The sequence below is a fragment of the Lonchura striata genome, chromosome 2, assembly GCF_050655825.1.
Source record: "Lonchura striata isolate lonStrDom1 chromosome 2, ASM5065582v1, whole genome shotgun sequence".
Classification (NCBI taxonomy): Eukaryota; Metazoa; Chordata; class Aves; order Passeriformes; family Estrildidae; genus Lonchura; species Lonchura striata.
In genome coordinates, this window is record NC_140704.1 from 49,460,899 (window position 1) to 49,486,260 (window position 25,362).

At 40.2% G+C, this 25,362-nt stretch overlaps 1 protein-coding gene and 1 long non-coding RNA gene across 2 annotated transcripts in view; both read right to left on the reverse strand.

The window, feature by feature from the left end:
• The window catches only part of FBXL2 (F-box and leucine rich repeat protein 2), a 66,517-nt gene extending 44,483 nt beyond the window's left edge, over window positions 1-22,034 (reverse strand). Inside the window, exon 1 of the mRNA XM_085573407.1 lies at window positions 21,888-22,034. Coding sequence (XP_085429533.1) covers window positions 21,888-22,019 — 132 coding nt within the window. The 5' untranslated portion in view covers window positions 22,020-22,034. The remainder of the gene's footprint in view (window positions 1-21,887) is intronic.
• Window positions 7,322-21,872, reverse strand: LOC146768230 (uncharacterized). Its single transcript, XR_014953304.1, has 3 exons — window positions 17,959-21,872; window positions 17,203-17,347; window positions 7,322-14,684 (listed from the first exon to the last, which is right to left on the reverse strand). It is a non-coding gene; the product is annotated as an uncharacterized LOC146768230 (long non-coding RNA).
• Window positions 22,035-25,362: the final 3,328 nt, after the last annotated feature.

The window sequence follows — 25,362 nt, forward strand, 5'->3', positions numbered from 1 at the left end:
TAAGATTATACCCTTCCAAGCAGTATGTGATGATGCATTTAAACATCATTCCTAAAAAAAATAAATTAAAATAAATCACTTAATTAGCAGTCCAATGTGTAAAGTACTTTGAAGTGAAAGATGGGGAAACCCATATCATCATCTTTATGTGTCGGAAAGCAACAGACCCATTAATTAATAGGAAAATGGCAGAAATTAAAATCAGATGGACGAAGCAGTTGTTGCCTGTAACTCATCACAAGGGTACAAAGCAGCCCCTCACAATGTTGATTATACATCATACAGATTCTGTATTTCTTGACCAGGTAAATGACAAATCCCTCTTCAAGCATCAAGCAGAGTCTCAAATCAAATTTGCAAAAGCCTAAGTTTGAAACACCAGAGAAAGGTTCTTTTCTTTGACCACTCAAGTAACTTTGAGACCCTAAGCAAAAATACTGGAGAAGATTCTAAGGTAGCCTCCATCACATCTACAAGGACTGTGTGCTCAAATTACTAATTGTGTAATCACAAAAATAATCCAGCTGGTGTCACGCCATTTTGTAGAATCACGCTATAAATACATGTTCTCAAAGGAATTCCGAACATGATATGTTCCTGAACAAAATCAGTCCAAGAGAAAAGTTAGTACCCATTCATTTCAATGTAGCAACATTTGCCTAGGGATAGCCATGTCGTTTCAGCCATCCAAATTTAATCCACATTCAGAGCCCTTAGGAGAATACCTATCAAAACTTCTCTGAATCCCCACGTCTATATATAGCTGTTTTTACTGACATACATATGGCTAAGTTTTATTCCCAGTCTTCAATATCAGCACATAAACTAACAGGTTGATGGCACAACAACAGAGACCTGCAATCCTCCCGGAGTGTTCACACAGAGATTCTTCTGCAAGTCCATTTCCCCAGGAATTTGCACCATTCTAATTTGAACTGACAGAGTCCTCCCTCTAGTCACGCAATCCCATATTCAGAAAGGCAATTCTTCTTTTACTGCACTTAGCTCAAACTGTAAATGAAATCACAGCTTAAGTACTGACTGCATGGTTGAAGTCAGAACTCTTGTTCTAAGCAACTGTGAAACAGAAATTTTGAGTATGAATCCTCCCGCTCCATAACTGCTCTTCAAAAACACATTTGAGACATAAAAGGTATGGTCTGTTGCAGGAATGGCTCTATAGTTTCTACAAAACCATTTCAAAACAGTGCTTGATCTGCTTCATAAACACTACACCAGAACTGAGGTTTTTCCTGGTACTGAGCATGAAAACTTTACTATGAAGGGCAAATCTCTGCAAGGCAAATCTCCCTAGAAAATGAGCAAGAAATAAACAAGAAATCTGTTTTGTGGCTACATATGTCATATATGTAGTGCATAATTAATAAAAGCTGCAATACATGTAATGCATTATTAATAAAAGCGTTCAATTATAAAGGACAAAATCAGGTACCTCTTCATGGTTACAAGCAGTAATTACACTTGACTTCAAAGGAAATAGCATCATAGTAGCATTTCCAAAATATCTTTTTCCAACTGTTTCAAGAAAGGTAATAGGTTGAGATTTAGAAGAGAAACTAGACATTCAGTATTTGCCAAAATGTATGTTTCTTGAATTTCTGCAGAAATAAAATTATCTTGATACTTTTGTTTCAGAAGTTCTGAAAATAGTCTGCAAGCATACTTAGACATACTGCCCCTTAATATTTATATAACTACCATGTAACATCAAGCTATGATATGGAAATGCCTTTTCTCCGTGAAGCTCTGACCTCAATTTCAACCTCTGAAGACAGACAAACTTGACATACTGGTAGAGTTTCACATTTATGCAGATTTGATTATGTCCTTGTCTCCTTGATTTAAATTTACAGAACATACTGGGTAACCAGCTGAACAGCAAAATTCAATGAAAACCAAATTTACTGTTTCCTTCTGCCCACCAAGGAGAACACAGGAAAGCAATGGAATAAAAAAGAAGAGTATAACAAGAATTAAGGCAAATATTTTGAGTGCTGCAGCTTGATACCAAATATTGAGTACTTTCTTGTGGGCTACACAGCAGGAGTTCATAGCTCCAAACAGTCAAAAATGTGCAAGTACAGAAAAGGGCAAATTTACAGTCCTCCTCTAGCAGTGGTTCCTCCAATGTGAAGATAAAAAGCCAGGGGGAATCCCTCAAGAAATTGGCTGTAGTTGATTGTGTCAGCTGAGGTGACCTTGCATCAACTGTTGCTGCACTTCCATTACCTCCCTGTACCCAACAGAAATTATTTGACTCCCATTTTAAACATTTAAATTCATGCTGTAGTTTTGTTTGGATGGGTTTTGTTCTGTTTTGGTTCAGGTGGGTGGGGGTGGATGATAAGAGGGAGGTCATTTGAGACAGCAAAAATTAAGCATTTACAGATCCTGTGTTTATTTGTCCTTGACCAGGTATGTAACAAATCTCTCCTTAAGCATCAAACACTCAAATGTAAGTTGCAAAAGCCTAAGTTCAAAACACCTGAGAAAGATACTTTCCTTTGACCACTCAGGTAACTTTGAGACTCTACAGCGACATACTGAAATATAATGTAAGGCAGCTTCCACCACAAAATAATTCACAGGGACTGCAGTTGCATTATAATTAATTTTGTCACAAAAATAATCCATGTGGTTTCATGCAGTGTTGTACAATTGTATTATATACACAGATTTTCAGACATTCATAGTACATTTTTTTAAAAAAAATAGGCTGAGAAAAATGTGTGTTCTTTACAAACCATTTGTTCTTCAGTCTCAAGAACAATTAGTTTAAGCTTTGAGAGACATGCAAGTAATTTATTGATCCTGAAAAAACATGGACTTGACAGAGGAGATACCAGTATGTAGTGAATTTTAAGTTCATCATTATACACTTTTAATGCCTCATATATATGTTTTTCTGCATTTTTAAGAGTGCAAATCTGATTTTCTCTGTGTTTACAATCTTCCTTCTCAGGAGCTTTACAAAGAATGAGAACATCCCACTCTACATTAAAAGTTCAAGTGGGAAAGTTGTTTTGTAAAAGCTTAGGGGAACAGCTGGACTTAAACTCTATTTGCATCAAGTCACCCAAAATACACAGGTCAAGTATGATGAGAAATTTTAACAGTTCTTGCATTGTCCTAAAACACACGGAGGGGTTAAAACAAAACAAAAGCCAGAAAAAAAAAAAAAAAGAAAGAAAAAAGAAAATAAAAGCAGGTAGATCCATATGAAGAATATGGACCACCTTCCTAAAAAGATTACTAGAAAGAATGCAAGTGGATGTGTGGATGTTGTGGCTATTGTATAAACTAGCAAACTAGCTTGAGGGAGAACTCTTGGTGTCACAATGTCATCTGGTTTTGTTCTGCTCAGCATATCTCACTTGTGTGCATTTCTATTTGTTGCGGTGTGGTTTGATTTAGTCAGTTGGATTTATCAATGTTAGTTAGCCTTTATGCTCCCCCATTTGTCCCCTCACAGTTGGTTTGATCCAAGTTGTTTACCCCAAAAGTTCCCGCCACTTGGCTCCCCAGTTATCTGTCAATCTTCTCACCTCTCCCTGTTTTCTCCTTATTTGGCTCCATCAATTTGAGTTTGTTTATACCCTTTTGGTTGTCAATCCTATGACCACCCTCTGTTTCTTCCAGAAAGTTCTGTATCAATCACTTGAGTTTAGTTTTTCTATTTGTCCCCTGACCTTGTACCTTGTACCCCCTGTTACATTATCATAGGTTGTTGTATCCCTCTCTGGTTTATCCCCATTGGGCAAGACAGGTTTGCACTCCTGTCCACCTACCCCTTACTTAGGTTTGCTGTAATCACTGATTTCTTTGGCATTTGTCACTGCACCCACACCGAGGGCACCTTTCTTGCCCCACCTGGGGAAATAAAGAACTCTTTGGGCTGGCATGCAAGTGTCCTCTCTCATCTGTTCACCTCCTCTCAGCGTGCAGAGCTGCCCAAGCTGCGCACCCACGAGCAGCGCTCAGCACCATCAGGGGCAGAGGATTCTCCCTGAGGTGCCGCTCACGGGGCGGCCACGCGGCCTCACGCGGGTTGTGCCAGCCGGACCCTTCCACCCGCCCGGGGCCGTGGCAGGTAGACACTGCAGTAATTCAACAGAAAGACTACCAGAATTACCAGTTGATAACAATTTACATTAAATTAATGCATTTATTCTGGCTTCCAAATGATGAAACAGCTGAAATACTGTCAATGTGTAGCCTTCTGCTGGGATTCAGATCAATATTGTCACAGTGCCAAGACTAGTACTACTTTTCTACACCTACTTAAAAATAGTTGTCGTGCTTCACACAAAACCTGACTTTTATTAGTAACTTTCCACATCTGCTAGCCCCTTGTTAGCCCTCATTTTAACTAGGATGACCAAATAATCCAGTCTGTTGTAAAATAAGCAAGCAGTAAGCTAATAGTCCTTCTGATTTTTACGAACATTGATATTCCCTGTACTAAAAGGTCTGATGTTAATTGCTCAAAATTAATTCTATGAAGCTATGAAGAATTAAGAAGGAAAGAACAACTTGAATAGGACTAACCCTATAAGACAGAAAAACTCAAGTACAAGCATGCATTGAATAAAATACTTGAAAAATTTTAAAATAATTCTAAAAATGGTGTTTAACAGCTTAACAGCTGTCAAGTGCAACTAAGAAGCTGCCCAATATAAGAATCTGCAGAGCAGGTGGTATAATTTCTGAGATTTCCCCTCTGCAATTACAGCACCAATGCTGCTTCACAGATTCTATGTCTGCTGAGTTTAGATTGTTAAAGATATCTCATTGGGAATGCCAAAATGGACCACAAAGAAAATCTCCAAGCCTGGAATCCGGTGAATGGAAAATATTTACTTATAGAATAGCAGAATCATTAAGACTGAAAAACATCTCCAAGATTGAGTCCAGCCTCTGTCCAAATATCACCATATGGCAAATTAAACCATAGCTCTAAGTGCCACAGTAGTTTCCTGAACACCTCCATGGATGGTGACTCTGCCTTATCCCTGGGAAGCCCATTCCAATGCTTAACAACCCTTTCAGTGAAGAAATTTTACCATATGGCAAACCTGAACCTCCCCTGGTGCAGTTTATAAACATTTGGTTAGTTGTTTTTCAGTCTGTAGTCTATCTTAAATTTAGAACATGAGATAAATCCATTTTATTCAACTGACTTAAGATACTGCATCTTCTCTGACGGAATATTAATGTGAAGCAGAACATGTCACTGAGCCACATCACAATCACTCCACCATGCTACACCGTCCACAGCCTCATTAATGGAGCTTTACTTGTTCTTGTAGCAACAGATACATCCTAAGACCTTTGCAAGCCAAATCCAAACTGATTCTACACAGAAGCATACTGCAATCATGCACAGTGTATCCGTATTTTTATTCCACCTCACATTTAAATTTTCAAGGTTGATTTGTTTGGCTTCAGAACATGCAGGCTAGTATTGGAAGGAACAGAATGCTATGTGCAGAGGAAGAGAGTGCAGGAATAACCCTTCATGTAAAGGATGAAAAGTTGCAACACTACAGGTTCTTCCTTTTGTGAGGCTGAGTGCTCCCTCCGCATCCCCAGAACCTGATTCAGAAAACCTACTATCATTACACACACGTAAATATACACATGAAGTGATTGCCTTAACACACCGTGTACTTCCTCATGTGGGAAAGGCCAGCAACTGTGCCTTCGTGCTGCATCCATCATTGTAACTATCACTGTGAAGCAGTAAGGCATCAGACAACTAAGTTGTAATTGAAAACAGGGCTCAAACCAATCATCTTTCCAAGCATGCTGTGCCTGTCCCTACACACTCCCCCTTGCTTGCCTTGTCATCTTCCTTTCAGAAACATCTGATGCATCTCTACCCTGCCACTCGTGGCATACACGTACTGTGTCACATCCCCACATGCTCTCCCCACAGAGCAAACCACAGCTGCTCTTCCTCCTCCACTGCAGCCCTCCTCATACATGTACTCCATGTCGTGCCATCCCCACATACAGGTGAAACAAACCTTGTGCCTGCCACACTCACTCCTCAAATCTATTACAAATGCATCCGTGCACACATTTCACAGCCATACATGCTCACACACCCAAGCCACTGCTGCTCTGTACACACAAAATACCATCCCTAAATCTGCTACCTACGTACAGGACTACAGATAATCCTTGCCACACCCATAGCATACATGCCTTTAAAAATACCCATAGATTATGCCACACCCAGTATTCACTACATATACACACAGGAACAAGCCCGTACCAGACAGCACTAGGCAGACACAACTACATACATACGATGCCATGTCATGGCCCTGCACACAATGTCACATCTCTGCCACAACACAAACACACCATACTCGAAGCCCAAATCACAGCAGACACACACAGAGTCACTGTGTATCTGCTATCTGCACACATCCCAGGCCACACCCTGAGTCACCGCACATGCATAAGGATACAGCACAGCGCCCAAACCCAGCATCCCGTGCATCCACACGATGACACCCCATCCCTGCCCTGTGCACCGGCACACGCCCTGGCTTTTTCTCTCGACTTTACAAGGGGGACGACACACCTTCATCATTGCCCGGCCGCCTTACACACCCATATAAACACACCATCCGTCCTGTGCTCTCCGGGCGGACAACACACCTGACTGGCGTCACACGCCAGGCAGAGCTCTGCCATGGCTGCTCCGGCGCCGCACGGCAGGAGGAGGAGGCAAGGCGCCGTCACCTCGCCACAGACACGCAGGCATGTGCCACAGCGAGGGACAGCACGGCCCCACCTGCTCCGGGCAGGCAGGCAGACAGACAGAGGGGCAGACAGAGGGACAGACAACGCTGTCCTTCCCCTTCACCTACAGCGCGGGTGGGCGCACGCCCAGCCCCGCATCCGCGCCCCGCGCTCCCCGCCCGCCCCCCTCGCCTCGGGCTGAGCCGCCCGGCCCCGGGGCCGCTCCGCACGGCCCGGCCGGCACTCGCTGCCTGCCCGGAGCGCCGGCGGCCGGGCCAGCCCGCGGCGGCCGGGCGGTGGGGCCGTGCCGCGGGCTCCTCACCATGGCAGAGGCGCGGCGGCGGCGATCCCGGTTGTCCCGGCGACGAGGAGCCCCGAGGAGGGCGCCAGGTGCCCCCGCCGCCGCCGCTGCCGCCGGAGCCGGGGCGGGGCCGCCGCGCGCCCGCGTGACCGGCACCGCCCCTGCGCCGTGGGGCCGGCCCGCCCCGCGCCGGCGCCCGGCGGGAGCGGCCCCGCGGGCGGGGGGCGGCGGGGCGGCCGCGGGGCTGCCGTCTGCAGCCCGGCGTCGGGTCTGTACAGCGACCTCCTGCTGACACGGAATCATGGAGTCGTCAAGGCCGGCGGCGACCTTAAGGATCATCAGGTCCAGCCATCAACCCAGCGCTGCCACTGGAACCCTTAAACCGCTAAACTGCATCACCCAGCGCCAGACCCAGACACCTCTTAGACAGCTCCAGGGATGGGGACTCCACACCTCCCTGGGCAGCCTATTCCAATGCCTGACCACACTAACAGTGATTTTTTAATTTTCTAATATCTAATCTAGATCTCCCTGGTCTCAGCTTCAGGCCATGAAGGAGGTAGAAGAGGTTCAGCTCCCACCTGGCTGTAACCTCCCCTCGGGCAGTTGTGGAGAGCGATGAAAAGTTCAGCCCGAGATGCCTCCGTGGCCACCGCGGGGGCTGCAACTTGCAACCACGACTGTAGATGACCGGGGGACAATAACATCCTAAATCGCTACTGGAAAATATCCACAAAAGCCAGCCTGTCAGCCAGCCAAGAGTTTTCAGGCAATGCGTGCTGTCAGTGAGAGCACGGCTTGCTTCTGCAAACACTCTCTGCGTAAAACCACTGTCAAAGCCAAATACAACATTGTTAGTAGTGCACTCACGGGTCACATCTGTTAGGCAGTCACAATAACCCATGCAAAAGCGAGGAGATGGGAAAAATCGTGAGGAAAAAATTGCCCCAGCAGGTATTGTTTTCTGTTGATTCAGTCCTTCAGGTTTCTAAGAATCAGAAGTGGTAGTTGCAGAGGAACAGGAGTTTGCTATTTGGAACGGGCTGCATTAATTCCTTTAAGGAATGAAACATTCTGGTTTGATTAACAGTAAATAGTTTCTTATGAAAGTGTCTTTTCTCAGAACCCACATGGAAATAGTTGGTCCATGCACATACCATTTGTTGGCACATCTTTGAATCTACTGTCTTCTACTTTCCAGATTTTGGAGAATGACCTGGTTGATACAGCTGATCTGGTTTGTATAGTAGGGGAAAAAAGCCTCAGAAATGTGAAATATGTATAAACAATTTAGACATGTTCAGCTAAATTGCAGAAGGCCCAGACTAGCAGTTTCTAAATTCTATTGGTTCACATTTAAAAAAAAGAAAAAGATTACTGCCCTATTATACATTTTTAGAAAAATTTTATTTCATATGACAAATGTCTGGACTGTATTGTAAGGATAGTAACAAATTTCCCTGTGACTACAGTAAAAATAAAGAAATCTAGGGAATTATAATCAGTTATAGTTGCAGCAGGCTGAAGGGAAAAAATCTTGTTTTGCAAAAAGAAGGGGCATTACAAAACATCCACCATCTTCGATGATGAGGAATTCAGTATAATTAGCCAGATTTGGATGTGTTTTCGCAAGAGATGCATGACAGGAGGCAAAGGTGTGAGTAAACTCTCCATTGCCTAATATCAGTTCTCATTTGATTGAAAACTGTCAGAAGGAGCAAACTGTTGCAAAATAGATTGGATAAATATTTTGTGTATAAAAAGACTATACAAAATAAAGGTTCCTTGTTTCATCCCACAAAAAGGAAAAGACAGCCATACATTTACCACCTATGTACATAGGATGTGAGAGACAGAAATCCAGCCTTTTGGGTTTGGATCAACTAGTGGTGTTATAGCACCACACTACTCACTTTTTGGACTCCTTTTTGTCTATATTGTGGTATCATCTGAAAATTCAAAAACAAGTTTAATCAAAAAACTGAAAAAGTCCATCAACTGAGACAACTACAATCTCATACCTAGAAAATAATTTATATAGGAGTTTAAAATTTAAGAGTAAATTTATTTCCATTACCTTGCTATCTAGGGGATCCCCAATGCAACACCTGGGCAGAGGTACCCAAGCAGAGACACAGATATCATTGAACTCGATCCATGCTAGAGGATCACTGGGCTGCTGTTCACTCAGGCTCATCAAGGGTTATTCCCAGCTGCAATGTTAATCCAGCAATTTACAGTCCTCCTTGCCAGTTTTCTGCATTTGGCCCATTCCTCCCAAGACTGACAAAGTGGCACGGTGCATCCTCAGCCACCTCATGCCTAGATCGTGAGAAGCGTGTCACTTGCTGCCAGGCAGGGCAACCATTCAGAGGGACCTTTGCAAGCTGCAAAAATTATAACCTCGAATGCTGATGGGAATCTCAGGACACTAAACAAAGGTAAATACCAAATCCTGCATCTATGATGAGGTATCCCTCTGCAAGACTACAGGCAGGGGCAGCTCTGTCCCTCTCTGGTGGACAATGAACTGAGCATGAGTCAGAAGTGAGCTCTGGCAGCAACAAAAAGCTGCATTAGCAAGGGAGTAGCTTGGAGGCCGAGAGAAATGATTATATCCATCTATTCAACACCCATGAGACTGCATCTGAAGTGCTGTGAGCAGGTGTGAATCCTCACCATCAGAGGTATTGACAAAATGGGAAGAATCAGGTGTAAGAGCACTACAGCGTTTGGCAGACTATGCCAAGCAACGGGAGACTTGGTGTTTATTTAATCTAGACAAGATGTCTAGGTGGGATCTAATTACAATCTTCTACCTAAAATGGGAATTACAGAGAAGATGAAGCTTGACTGTCTTTGAAGATGTCCTGTGCAAGACTAAGAGATTATGGTCACATGTTGCAAACAGGGAAATTTCAACTGGATATAAGGAGGTTTGTGGCAATACGAGTGGCTGTGCACTAGAACAGGGACCACAGAGACAGTGGTGTCTCCAATGTTGGAGATTTTCAGCACGTGACTGGACAAGGTCATGAGTACCCTGCAGTTAACTTTCTTACAGGACATGCAGGAAGCCTTCTGAATGTCAACCAGACAGCATTTTCAGACACAGATGGATGATGTGTGAGAGCTTTGTGTTTAAGACATTCCCGTAACAGCCATTTTTTCCTAGATTTGATAGGCCAGGGTTGGTCCTCCTTTTTTGTTCTCATTATTCTAGGAAAAGTCAAAGTGGTGTTTTTAGACTAAGATTTGTATTAGTGAATCTTTGCAGCAGAAAATTACTTTATGCAAATAAAGAACAAAAATTCAACCAAAGTCTTTGAACTTTACCACAGTCACTCAAATAGTAATAATGAGTTGGCAAAGTTTGACAATTATCATCTATATAAGAGACTTTGATAAGCCATGGCATCAGTCCTGTAAGTGTCTGTGTGATTGGTTACCCTCACCTGCTGATGTAGATCAGTAAGCACAAAACCAGAGGGCTGCTGTAGAGGTTCCCCCATATCCAGCTCCAGAATTTTCTCACTATGTATTTATTCTAATATGGTATATTCAAATTGCATTTCAGAGCACACTTTCGTTTGCTATGCAGAAAGATCTCTGCTCAGGTGTTTTTAATTTAATTTCCAGTTTAAGTAAGAGGTGTTGAAATTTCCATCACATTTGCCCTTAGAAAATATTTTTTTGGGAGAGCTAGTCTGATAAAAGTTTGAAAAGGTAACTTGGGTTCCAGAGAAGGACATAGTACATATGTTTAGCTGCTGTTGCATATGTCTGTCAACAGTACAGAGGGTACAGACATTTGGTAGCAGTTTGACCATGTATGGTTTCCCCAGTAGCCTAGCATAGTTGGCTTGGAGCTATGTTTAAAAATTGAAGTAAAATTAGAGGTATAAAAAGTCACTGTTATAAGATTTGTGTGGTTGAAAATAAAAATAAAACTTAGGTTCACAAGCAGAGTGGTATTTTATTGCATGTCTTAATGTTCTGTCTGTGTCATAATAAATGCCAATAAAACTTACTATTTAATACTTCTTTGAATTAGTTCCCATTTGTTGCAGTCATGTGGATATATTAGAGTGGCAGAAGCAGTGATGGAATAGGATACCCTTTGCAAAGTACAATAAAACCCTTTGTTTATACATTGTGCTGCAGTGCTTTTTGGTTTTAATTTTAATTTAAAGACATTTATAAGCCACTCACTAAAGGATAGAAATGTGAACTCTTAAAGATGCTGTGCAAAGATTTTCTTTCTTGAGCTTTGTATTTTGGGGGAGTGAATGTGTATTTATTTGCATAAAGTTGCCATAAAAAAATCTCAGCTTGTTGCACTCAAATTATTAATAAAATCTAGCAGACCTGACATTTGAATTTAGGTTATGTGTGTCATAGCTTCCAACAATTGAGCTGTTTGAAAATTAGGTTTGATAAACACATTCTATGCTGTAAATCATATCTTGGAACTTTCCAATAATGTTAGTTTGCAGCTGCAAAATAAAAGCCTTTTAATATAGTTAGTTGTTGGTCACCTAAACTAAAAATCCTTGCATCTGTCTTGTCTCAGGAGGTAGAAACCTGAATGGAGTTTCATTGGGTAAAAGTAAAGGAGAAGAAAAATACTAGAATTTTAAATGAAGAATGAAAGTTATTGTGGTCAAATGCCTAGGCAGGATGTGTATTTTCTCTCAACTTTGAAAACATTCTGTTGCTTTAACAGAACAGATATTTCATGTCTCTGGCATTTCCATTATTTTATATTTCTTACTTGAGACTTCTTAAATTTTAAGAATGTGCTTGGTTCTTTGAAAAAGCAAACATTGTGAAACCCTGGACTCTTTGGATTAGACTTAATTGCACAGAGGTCCTTCTCATCTGACTCACCAGCAAAAGGTTGGAGCACAGTAAAGAACACAGATGAAGAGACAGCAAAGATACTTAATTTATATAGTCATTGCTCCTTTTGGTAATGATGCTTTCGCAAATTACCAGTCTGAACTTCATGCCTGAGGTTTTTCTTTTTTGGCATTCAGTTGCTTCAGTGCGCAGTTTTGGACACAGCTGAGTTTTAAGCACGTAAATTAGCTGCTTAGGCTGGAAGAATATATTGTCTTTATAATGTGAAAAGTAAAGAATCCATGTGCTCCCTATGGACTGTATAGGGAGCCTGGAATTACATGCCTCATGATACAAACACAAATATATTTACAAAGTGAAGCATAAATATTAATGCTGTCAGGGTGTTGCATGTAATGGACCCCTGGATGGGACCACTGTGTACAGAAACAGTGAGAGTCACAAATGGGATGTCCATTTAGATGTCCATGTAGAAATGATGGATAGGGTAAGATTTTTTTATTTTTTTTCTTTTCATGGATTTTTAGAAGGGTACATTTCCACTGAAAATTTCAGTGTACTACTATCATTGGCACTTTAGTTCTCAAATTATCTGATGGAGCATTTTGTTCCCAAATGCCCAGGAACAGTTTTTGTTTCTGTTCTGAATCAAGATAAACTGCAGCACAACCCGGCATGACCCCTGTTCAATGTCATACAGCTGGGCAGAGGCAGGATTAGAACTAGAAGGAAGGCATTACTGAACATGGTATGTACACTTCTAGTGTGAAACATGGCCTGCCTGAATGTCTTCCCAAAATTAAATGAACATTTGCAACCAGTCCTCCAGTCCTCCAGACTCCCATTACTAGGTAAAGTACTTGTACTTTGATTTTGCAGGGACTATCAATGGTAGCAAGCGCTGCTTTGGATAGCAAGTGTTTGCAGATGGATCCCTAAATTGCCTTCTGTGGAATAAAAATGAGAACAGGGGTTTTGAGGGAGGTTGAAACAACTGCTAAACCTATTACTAATGGTTGATTGGAAATTTTGAAACTTATCCAAAAAAACATGCAATAACATAGAACATGCAAAATCAAGGCCAAAACCATATTTCTAAAGAATTTCCATAATTTCTACATTTTTATGTAGGAAATATCTCTTAAGTATAAGCTACATAAGAGATAAAAATAACTTTCAGTTTGGTTTACATGAAATGGTGACAAAATCCTAATGGCAACCCTCCAACTATCTGTTGTAATAAGCACATTTGTGAAGAGAATAATAAATTCTGAAGGGTGAATCACACTTACTTCATATTGAATATGTTATTTAGACATTATAGGAATATATACAGAATATATTTTTGTGTCCCTTCACTGCCAGACAAATAAAGGCACACCAAAAAAATATAAAATGTATCAGTTTCTTTCCTTCACAGTCACAGAATTAAATTAATCTTCATTCTAATTCTACTGGCATTTGTGAAGATAGTTCAGGAATTCATAGTCTGCAATTCACTTGTTTTTTTCTTTTGATTGAACATTATTTGGAAAATAGAAAAGTATGATGCTGTTTTAGTTTTCTGAAGGACAAGCACTTTTCAGGAATAGAGATTTTCCAGAATTACATCAAATATCTGCCACAGTGTACCTCATGTAGACAAAACATTTAAAAGATACAGAATGGAACAATCAATTACTTTAGGGGAAAGACCCCGATTTCAGTAAATCCATTGGAAAAATGACACTGATATCAGTGGGTCAAAGTTTAGGATTTCCTCCCAAGTCCATGAACATTTTACATCCAGTGGTAAGTGGTAGAAAAGCATTTACCTCATGCATGAAGCGACCCTGATCCCTTCAATAATTGCTGTTGGTCCCATCTGACATAGGTGTGATGTCCAATGACTCCATGGGAGGAGGCAAAGAGATGTTCCCTGAGTTGTTCTTTGTAGAGCCTGAGCATCACCCACCTCTATGGAAAATGTGAGTGACATCTATGGACAACACAGATGTTGGGTGCCAGGTCTCACATTCAACTGCCATGTCTCCTTTCTTATGCCAATTAATGTGTTATTTAAGGTCACTTGCTGGAGCATGCCTTACCTCCTGTGTTGTTCATCTATAGGATTATTATGAAGCCTGTACATTTGCTCCATCTGTTGCGTGTATTTTCTGTAGCAGACTGATCAACCTTACATGCTTTCACTTCCTGCCAATCACAGTCTGACTAACAAGGAAGGCAGGAAGCAGCCAAAAAATGAGCAGGCTTGGGATCTCTGAAACCATGGGGAGAAGAGTCAGAATTTGGAGGAGAGTGAGGATGGATGAAAAACAGATGTTTTACAGAGGAGTGGTGGTAGCGGGGTGAAGCAATAGCAGATTTTAGGCAGAAAGAGTTATTATCATTGTTAAAATGTTTTGATGAGTTTGATACTAAGCTATTAATAGCAATAATGTATAGTTCGACTTTGTGTAGTGCCATCTTTTGTTCTGAGAAAAAGTATCAATCCTAAAGTGGCGGCAAACAAGGTAATCTTATGCAAGGAAGGAAGAAGAAAAGCTTTTTACATACCAATTAAATTACTTGGCTTGAAAATACTTATAACATTCTGCAGCATTATTATTTCTTCCTGATGTTTTCCCTCTGATTTTATGTGGTTGCCCTGGAATTATCCATAGTCATCCTTCTGCTGTATTCCTGGCATTCACAGACTTCAGCAGTAGAACAGGGTTGAGGTTTGGATTTGGGAGATAGGGTGCTGGAAGAAAAAAATCAAATGGAAACTTCAGAAATCTCTACATTTCCCAAGAGTCATCTCTATAGAGGTGATTAATTGGGAAGAAAGGCATGGTTTTGGGCCAGCCTTAAAAATTTTTCAGAGTGCACTCCAGCCTTCTTCTGAGTGCAGAATGTCAGACAAGGTAAAATCAACACATAAGAGGTAACTAAAGCATCATTTTCTAGCAGCTGTTTTTCTGAACAGCGCACATAATGATTTAGTATTACAGAATCACAGAGTAATTCAGCTTGGAGGGGATCTCAGGCAGTCATCCTGTCTGACTTGCTGCTCAGAGTAGGATTGGCTTTAAGATCAGAGCAGGTGGTTTGGGACTTTAGCCAATTTGGTCTTTAAAATCTCCAATGACAGAGGTGACACAGTATTTCTAGGTAACATGTTCCACTCCTTGATTACCCTAATAGAGAAAAAGGGTTTCCTAATATCTGGTAAAAGTCTGCTTTTTATCTTGTAACTGTTGTCTCTTGTGCTTCCATCTTGTACCACTTTGCAAAGAGCCTGTCTCTATCTTCTCAACAGCCTCCCAAAAGGTATTTGCACTCTTCTATTAGGTCCAAATTCTCCTATCCTCCAGGCTTAACAAGCTGTGGTCCCTCAGCCTTTTCCCACATGACAAGCACTCCAACTCTTTCTATCCATTTTGGTGGCTTTTTGCTGAGCTTACTTGAATTTATTTCGTACTGGGGATCGAAAACTTTATGCAGTAATCCAGATCTGGTCTCATATGTGCTGAGCAGAGGGAGATAATAACTTCTCTGAAATTACTGGATGTGTTCCTGTTAATATAGCCCATAATGCAGTTGGCCTTCTTTGTGGCTGGCCAATGCTTTGCCTTGCTGACCCTCAGGACAAGAGAGCTGCAACCCAGATGAGGGGATGCTACTTTGTTCTGGCTTTACCTCATCTACCTGCCTCTCTTTTTGGCATGGTCTTGGAGCCTGAAGGTTTCAGCTGTCCTGCAGATGGATGAATCAAAAGGTGTTTCTTCTCAGAAAAGGTAAGGATAGTCTAGGGCTGCAGATATTGTCAGATGAGCTGCAGCCTTTGTGTGATGGACATCATAGAAGTACATGTGTTACCTGTGCTGGTTCAATAGTCACAGTGTCTGTGTTCCCTTTATAATGAATGGAGAGAAGTTCCTTGTTCAATGAGGCAGTAACTATCTTAATTTTTCTTAGCAACCTTTTTGCTCCCACCATTTGATTTTCCCTCAGCTGATCAGAAGTCTGAGAATCTTAATTTCACGCCCTTGTTGCAAATCTGAGATCACTAACAAGCAAACATCAATTCCACTTGCCTTATCAGTTTTTTTAATTTTGCAGACATATTTGTTTTCCTTAGCTTGTCTTTTTACCCTTTCCAGATGAAAATGACACTTGGCAGCAAGAATGGCCAAGCTACATAAATGAACAAGGAAATGATACTGAGAAGCAAGGCGTTTGGGTAAGCATATTTGTAGAGAACTAGGCTTTGGGTGGGTGGAATGTGCCTATTGCAAAGGTTCTGTGGTAAAATTTACTGGAGCATAACATGGAGGATTTGAAAGACGCAGATAAGCCAAACCAACGTATGTCTTTGTGTTTGCACTGTTTAGAGTGACATTTACAACACAGGGTGGTAAACCAACCTCATTTCAAAAGGAACCAATTATCCAGGCACCATGTAGATCAGTGGGAATTGAAGCCTGTGCTCAGAAAAAGGCCAGAAGAGAAATTAGTACATTTTAATGGACTACCCAGCACTGCACTGGAGTCATGACAGGAGTGAGCAGTGAAGGAAAAGCTGGAAGTCAATGTATTTATAGATCAGAGAAAGAAGAGCAGGGCAATTGCCTTTAGATCCCATGGTAAAATTTTCACCTACCAAAAATTTATTTCTCGGTAATATTACATTGAAAACAGTGATGTAATGTGGTGACAATATCCTTTATTAAAGTTATTTCCTGTCTAAACCAAGGTGATTTCTGGCAATTTTATAGTAACCAAAGAATAATTGAGTTCTTGTGTAGCACTTAGCCTAGTCAGATACCAGAATATATCATACAGCTCACACCAGGTGTGGTCACAGGTAGATGTAGCTGTGATATATTTTCATTGAATTTCACCAATTTAGGAGCACATGATTTGGCATTCAAAGTAGCTGTTCAATTAAAATGTCACTAAAACAACTCTCATTCGGTGCCACAGCTTTATACCATGCATTCATACTCTCAGAGATGCTATTAAACTTAAGTTGTTATTTTCCCTGTAGTTAGAAGTAATACAGACAGTCCAAACATCTACTACAAACTATTAATCAAATTACCTAAACTTGTCATTCAAACATCTCTTCCAGCTTCTACAAACTAAACAGTTATATCTGGTCTGCATCCAGTTTGGGGACAAATGTACTCGCTGGTAAGATTGCATGTACAGCATCTGTGCATGGACATTTAGGCTGGAAGTTTTAAAACAAGAAAAATGAGAAAATATATTGATACCTCTGAAGTTTGGAAAACACTAGTAGGTAACTGAGTAGGTGCTGACTTATGAGTCAACCCTTCTGACTCCTGCTCATTGTTAGATGATTTGTTGCTGGTGTTTCCATAGACATGATGTGCAGTCAGTTCCACAGAGCAGCAGAGCCTACATGCACACAAAGAGAGTTTATTTTACAATGATAAAGTGAACAGCTACTTCAGACTGGTGTTTATATTGTACTGCAAGTCTAGGAAGATAAAATGTTGACTTCCCAGCACCACTATTTTCTTTCAGAACCACCAATTTCTTTCTTGCTTTCACACTTTCTAATCTCCAAATTGTTTTTTTTTAATGACACAGCTTACGTGCATGTAATGCTTTTCACCCAGAACAATGCCAGAGTGCCATACAGACCCAGCATTGTATTAGGAAAGCTTCACAACATAGGCATGTTTCTGTATTAGCACTTTCTAGAAAAATGACTCTGCATACATGACAGAAAGTATGTCCTGAAGAGGAGAGCATGTATATTCATGTATGGTATGAATTGTTATGTCAAGAGGGAAGATTAATGTACAACCTTCAATGCTGTCTGTATTCACTTTCATTTTAATAGTTTGAGCCTGTTAAAGACATGTTAGTTAAGGTTTCATGATTTGTAGGATAATCAGTAGATAGTCCTGGCTTCTGTAAGTTAAGGGAGAAAATTAAGTAAAAACCATAAAATGTACTATTAAAAAAAAAAGAGAAAATTTTCATTCTGAATTTATTCTTACCATATAAATTGTGTTTTCATTTGCATTTAGCTTCTTTTGGTTTTTTTGGTTTGGTTTTTTTTTTTTGACAATAGATGTCTACAACTCTCCTTTTTCTGTAAAGGGCAAAAAAGCACAGATTTTATTCTGATTATTTTGTAAGTGAAATTAGAATTGAATACTTTTGTTTTGCATTTAATATTCAAAACATTGTGGTAAGGTGTAAAGCAATTTTAAAAGCATATGATCTAACAAACCATATATTACATATAACTAAGGCTTGCATTTTTTATGTGTTACCTATATTTCCCCATAATTAGTTATAAACCTTGCCCTTGATAAGTCCTCTGGGATATAAACCAGCTGAATTTTGCAGCTATTTATTGTGTCTACAGGAGAGTTAATAAAAATCTTGCATAAATGCCTCTCAATTTCAGGGAATTTCAGTTCTAACTTTGACCCTACAGTTTCAACAAGGTCTAAACCCAGCTGAATCTCTATCTCCATAATTACAGTATTACAAATGCAGCTCTATGCCCTTGTAATGATGTGAGACTCTTTCTCCTTTGCTTGTATCTCAGATCACCAAACTTTTCATAGAAAATCTACTTTGGAAGGAACCACTGAATAGACCAACCTCGCCAAAACTGTGGGGACCTAAACATGTAGCACCTATGCAACTTCGATTTCACCACACAAAAAGAAATGGCACACACTGTATCTTGGTGTACTCTCTGAAAGTACTTCTGAGTCCTGGATCTGTTTGTACATCCCATCTAATAGTTCTTGCACACCTCTTGTATCTCTGCTGTGCCATTGTGTGCCCATGAGAACTGGTCATTGCATGAATAACACATTTCCACACACTCCCTTATTAAGACACATCAAAAATTTAAAACAGGTTCTTAACAACAGCCCTATCATGCTGGAATGACTTTTCCCAGCAATGCCAATTGCTAGGCAAAACTCTGAACTCCTTATCCACAGCGATAGCCCTATTGACACAAATACAAGGCCAGGCATTCAGCATTGTTTCCTCATCCTCATATGCAGAAATGCTCAGTGGTATAAAATTAAATTCCCCTTCACAAGTGTGACAAAACTGAACCTGCTTACCATTCTCTGCCTTGTGGTTTTGATTATTCGCTCAAAACTCTGGTGACCTTTGCAAGGTAGGAAGTTGCTGTGCCATGACACAATGGCAGGGATCACCACCATCCTGCTTAGTGGTTTGCCTGGAAATTGCTTGCAGTTTAGGAAAGCTTTCCTTTTAATTTAGTGCATATGTTAAACAAATTATATTATGGAATGGTGCTGTCAAATATTTATTTAGTATCTCAGTACTTTAACACAGTTGCCAATCAGATAAAATTAGTTTTGAATTCTTTTGTACTGACATCATTTTCCTAACTTACAAATTCCCTCTCAGACAGAGAAGTAACAAATGTTTGCATTGGCCTGTTGTGAATAGCAGTGATGTTTAGGAATTTTAATGTACAGTTCAGTGTTTTCATAATGTCACTGTGAATCAGTGCTTAGTTTTAACTGGAGACAACTTTGTCCTTAAACAACTTTCTTCATGTATTTTTCTATTTTCTCATTCAGCCCGAGTGTTAATGTTGGCTCTTTTTACATGATTTGCATGTAGTTTCAAAGGCATAGGATTTCCCAAGACATTACTAAGCAGCAACAGGGGCTGCAAAGCCAAGTGTATATTGCTGGTTCAACAAGATTGGCTTCTAACAATCAAATAGAAAACATAATTGAAAATAATGACTAGTATTTTGAGAATTGTTTTACTGTATGTGTTACAGTGCCAACATTTTTCTGCATAATCCTGCTGATTATCACTAATATAAATATAGCATATTAACTTGTGAAGTTTATGAAAATAAGGTCTGCTCTAGAATGTTGAAGTCCATGCAACCAGTTTAGCTTTTTTTCTCTGATATTTTCTTCATACAGGATGATAAATTGTTGTCTTATACTTTAAGCCTTTATTTGAAAAATTTGTACAGAATTAAGTTAGTAACTTGAGAAGTTGCATCTTATTTGGATTCACTTTGTATTGCTAAAGGTTGTAAAAAATCCAAAAACTAAACACAGACAAAAATTAATCCACATGGTTTTGCTGAATTTGCTTGCTAAAATGTAGTAAATCTTGAACACATAAGTGTCCTAATAACGCTGCATTCCTACTGTGTATTTACCTTTTATCTTTGTGTTTTGCATGACTGAGAATGTTATCACTGTCAACTTTAAGTCAAAGGATAAAACATATTTGAGCAAGTATTGCATGGCCTACATTAAAAAAAAAAAAAAAAATAAACCATGCATATAATGATGGGAAATGATTGATTATGAAACTCCAGCTTTTCAGGTTTCTGGTTGGATTTTGTACCCTAAAGTTTTGCCTCTGTTGCTGCCTAACTTACACATACATCACTAGTGAGGGATCACCAGAGCAGATGGGCTCTTGGGACTGCTGGTGGGAAGGTTCCTGAAGTCAGTAGTGGTGAACAGTAGAAACACAGGGAGGTGAAAACATCTCTGCCCCTTGTCTGCCTGGAGAGAAAGTGAATCTCTCAGTATGTACGCTGACTGACAAAAGGTAAAACTTGAAAGATTATGTTAATTGGGTAGCTAGTAAAAAAAGTTACTTTCTTAAGTGTGTCATTTTTTAGAAAGAGGCATCACATCAAGTCTGTAATTCTACTACTTATTTTGCTCTTTATTGATCAAAAGTCCTAACTGTGCTTTTGTAAGGACTGCTTCTGTTTAACTGAGCCATATCAGCTGCGTACCAGAAGTTATAATGGAAACAGAAATTAAATATAACTTGGCTATGCAGCCTAACCTGGTAATAGAGTCCAGCTTCCGTGGGGCCATTTACATCTGCGGTCATATGGAACAGTCTGTTACAGGATTATCCAAGAACACAGTGAGCTCAGACTGAAGAAACCCCAAATAGTACTTTTGTACTCAGAATTTCTCAGTCATAACCAAGCATGTAGGATTTTTTTTTTTTTTCACAATATGTTCTGCACAACCAGAACATAGAAAATATCGCTTCCACCATTCACAGTGAAGAAGGCCAAGAAAAAAGGGGCTGAGGAATTGAGGAACTGAAACTGTGGTGAGTAGATGGACTGTGGAGCTTTTTTTTTTCTGTGGTTCATTGAAAAAAAACATTTAAGAACTGTAACATTGTAGGTTAAGCTACCAGCACTGGAAGGGAACTGGGTCTGCAAGAAGATATTTTCCTTACAAAGTGGTCTACTGACTGAAAATCTGGAGCACCATCTGAGTTCAACTAATTGAGCCAGACAGCTTGTTAGACTGTCTTATAAAAGCTGGATGTCTGGCTAGATAACTTTTGGCACTTTGAAGAATAGGGAGGCAGATTTATGAACTGGACCAATGAGTGTTACAGTCAGGAATTTTTCTAACAGCTTGGCTCTATCTCTGAGAGACCCTTTGACTCTCCAAAAGGTGCTGCTTCAAAGGCCACTTTCTGCCAGCTTTTAAATCCACCATTCAGCCTTGGATATTACTGCAGATTTTAAGCACCTTATCTTCCTGTGCAGCTCAGGAAATGAACAGGGTAAATTTAGAGCCGGTTTTATTCCCATTTACTCAGTAACATGAAAACATAGAAATGGCAAGAATGTTTAGGAAAGAGACAGGTGTGCCTTGCACAGAAGAGGAACAGGGTGACATTAACATGCAGAAACAGCTTGGTGCACTTCAGGAAAGGTGAACCTGAATCTGTGATCTCCCAGTATTGCTGAGGCTTTAGAAACATTTTGTCTTCCTCACACCATGTATGCGGTCATGGCAGGCAGGCACCTCCGCAGTGCACCCACAAAACCCTCATGCTTGGTCCTGCTTGGACAGGAGTTGCTGAACCCCTTCCATGGCTCGCTCTCAGCAGTCGAGCCCTAACTCACCGTGTCCTGAGCTACAGCGCCCATTAGCCTCCATATGCTCGACCCCAGCAGGCAGCCAACAGCAGCACTGCCAAGATTTCTGCATTTGTTTCTGCCCTGATGGCGTTGCACGTCGTTCCAGTTCAAATCCATCAAACTGTCCACCACAGAAACTGAAACGCAAGTGGGCAGAGGAATACACAAAATTAGAATTTCTTGGAAAAACCCCAGTCACTATAATTTTAAATAGCTGTTTTTCTTCTTTGTATGCTATTTCCCTTATGGATTCCACAATTTCTGATTTCTCAGCTTTTGATCAGCTCAGAGTGGAAGAGATAAATACATGCCTGGAACGGATTGAAAAATAAGGTAGCAGCTGCACAGAGAGGCACATGTCATGGGGTGTTTCCAGTATGACTGGGGCGCCAGACACTTTGGCTACACAAACAGAAACAACTGAGAACTGGGAACATCATCACAGGTTTGTAACTTTTCTGCTCCCTCTCATAACAAAGCAAAATAGAAAATACAGAGGCTGATGAGGTTTATACACCCATCACAAAGATCTGGTCAAGTTTGGAGAAGTTTTTTATGTAAGCTAAGCTGTTACTGAGACATCTTTGAGGCTATTAAAAACAAAGCTAAGCAATACCCCTCGCACCCAAGGTGAAGATAGATGATCCTCCCTTTTCATTCCTGAGCACAAATCATGTTCACCACTTGCCAGTGTTGTCACGCTGCCACTCTGTTTTGCCATTATTTGGTCTTTGTGATCACAAGACGACAGGTAACCTGGGGGACCAGCCACAGAAATGAGGCAGAAGAATACATTGTTTTCGGAGCCAGACTCAGAGCCCATCCACACCTGGGAATAGAGAAAGGAGGAAGCACAACAGTCACAACATTCCTCTATTCCTTATTTCAATCACCACTTCTTTTCACCGATTTTCGGGGTACACACTGCTGTTTTTCAAGCAACAGATTTTAACAGTCAGTCCTAAAAAATGCTGTGCTGAGATTTAAGGTAAGAGTAGAAGAGGAAGCAAATGTATGGAGAAAGCTCAGACTGATTTTTGGCAAATCCTCTACTTGATATGTGCTGCACTGTTGCCAGCTCTAAGTGTTCCAAAATCATACGTGATGAGAGTGGCTTAAAAATAATCAATTTGGAGTTCCTTTTTATTTGCCTTCTGGCTTAAAAATAATCAATTTGAGGTTCCTTTTATTTGCCTTTGGTTTCTTAGCCTTCAGGGTATGCTCAGATAATGTTTTCTCAGAAACCATGTGTGCTAGAAAGCTGCTTTCTCTTTTCCAAATAAAAACTACTATTTCTCAAGTCCAACCCTAGCCCTGTGCTAAGGTTTCATGCACCAAATAGCATAAGATGTGCAGTAAGCTTACTGCAGGTGAAATAATTAATCTTGTTACCACATATTTTGCTTTGTTTGCTGTAGTCAAGGGCAGGACAGAAGAAGAAAGTGGACAATTTAGTATGAATAAAAACATGAGAACAGAGAGCTAGGGATGGAGAGGCAGCAACTTAAGGCAACAAAAAAGAGAAAGGAGGGCAAGGAAGATGAAGCAGGAGGATGGAAATATTTGCCATGGGAAAGATTTAGGAGGAGCAAGCAAAGCTAACAAAGAGCAAAGACAATTCTGCCTATATCTGTCCTTTAGTATGACAGCAGCTTTGGAGCTCTAGAATCTATTAGGGCTATAAATAGCTATGTATCTGTAATTAATTATTTGAAGTTGTGTCAATATTTAACCAAGAATTAGTTCTGCCAAAGCAAATGGGCAGCAGCAGGTGGACCTTTGAAAACCAGGTATTTTCAAGCTTCTAAATGCTGCACACTCATGTAGCTCTGCATTTATATGTATTCTACAGGGCCAAGTTAACCTGAAATTCAAAGATCTTTAGAGAGTTGTGTTGGAGGGACACTCTAAAATTCTTAGGTCTGAAATTAAATCTGCAAAATTTGCTTTCTTTAGCAGGTAGCTCTGGTGAGGGTTATCACAGTATGGTTTTTGATAGCCTGAGTATATGTGGTACATGACTTGCAGAAGATTTGAAGGAACAATTCAGTAAAATACAGAATTCTGGATATTTCTTCAAAGGAAAAGCTTCTTCTCTATTTTAGCAGCTTCCCCTTTTACTCTTCTGCATGGTTTTGCTACTGTGTCTCCTGTATCCCTTTCATGTGATGTCGAATTGTCTTTCGATGCTCTAACTCTTTTATGTTTCTCTCTGCCCCAAAAATCAGAGACATCCTACTTATTGTACATTGAATTGCTTCCCACCTTCTTTTAAATATGCCTGTGAGTTTGGAAGATTTCTGTAACATGAGCCATAACATGTTCTCTTTGCAATCATCTACTCTTAGAGCTTGAGAAATAGATATGTCACGTTTTGTACCTGCTTAGCCACTCCATGTATCCCATGTCCCTATGGAACAAAGAATAATTAACAAGTTATCTAGTTAGGGAGGCTGGATTTAGCTTTGTTGGTAGTTGGTGAGCCATATTTAATCTTGGTAAATGTCAGGGCTTTCCCTCCCCCTCCAGATTTCAAATGCAAAGCCAAAATTAGAATAAGGCTCCTTGTATACAATCTACCTGGAAGGAGGTGTTCTCACTGACTGACAAATGCATAACCAGAGAAGCACTGATTCTGTGACTTAGATGAGAAGCTAAGATAGCACTTGTGATAGAACTCTGATGAGTAAAAGGTTGAAACACAGAAAATACTTGACTTTTTATTAACTTCTCTCTATTGCACACAAAGGCATGGAATATTTGCACTTGGCATTCACATGCAAAGCTCTCTCTCATCTTTCCTCCCTTAAGATTGCTTGGCTTAGTAGTAAGTGCTGGTTGTGCTCTGCAAAGGCAACAAATAGACCGAAAGAGACCAAAAAAGATCAGGCAAACAAAAAGATGGATTGATAAATGTGGTGTGACTAAAGACCAAACAAGATTGAGACAGGACTTATTTCAGGCATTATGGTTGGTCAACAATTTTTTGCTGGTTTAAAATTGACTTTTAGTGAAGTAACTTGGTCAGCAATACTTCAGCTACTGAAATTAGGTCATATTTATTATACAATTAAATACTGGTTTATTTATCAAAATGATTTTGTTAAAAAATTATTTATTTATTAAATAGCTTGCTATTTAACCTTTCTATCCCACAGACTTTTTTTCTTTTGCGAATATTGAATTTTAAATCTAACTGAATTTGATCCTTTAGTGCATCTTTTTCATACATTTAATGAAACATATCACATGCTCATGAGGCACACAGGAAAAATACAAAACTTCTCCAAGTGGGAAGCCTTAGCCACATATATCATTTAGGCATTATCAGCATATGATGAAGTCTGCACCATTAGATCCATGTCTGGCAATCACCTAGTGCCAGGTTCTGAGCTGAAAAAATAAAGAACTAAGGGAAATATTTCTTCTTTTTTCTCCCCCTCCGTCCTTCTCCTACACC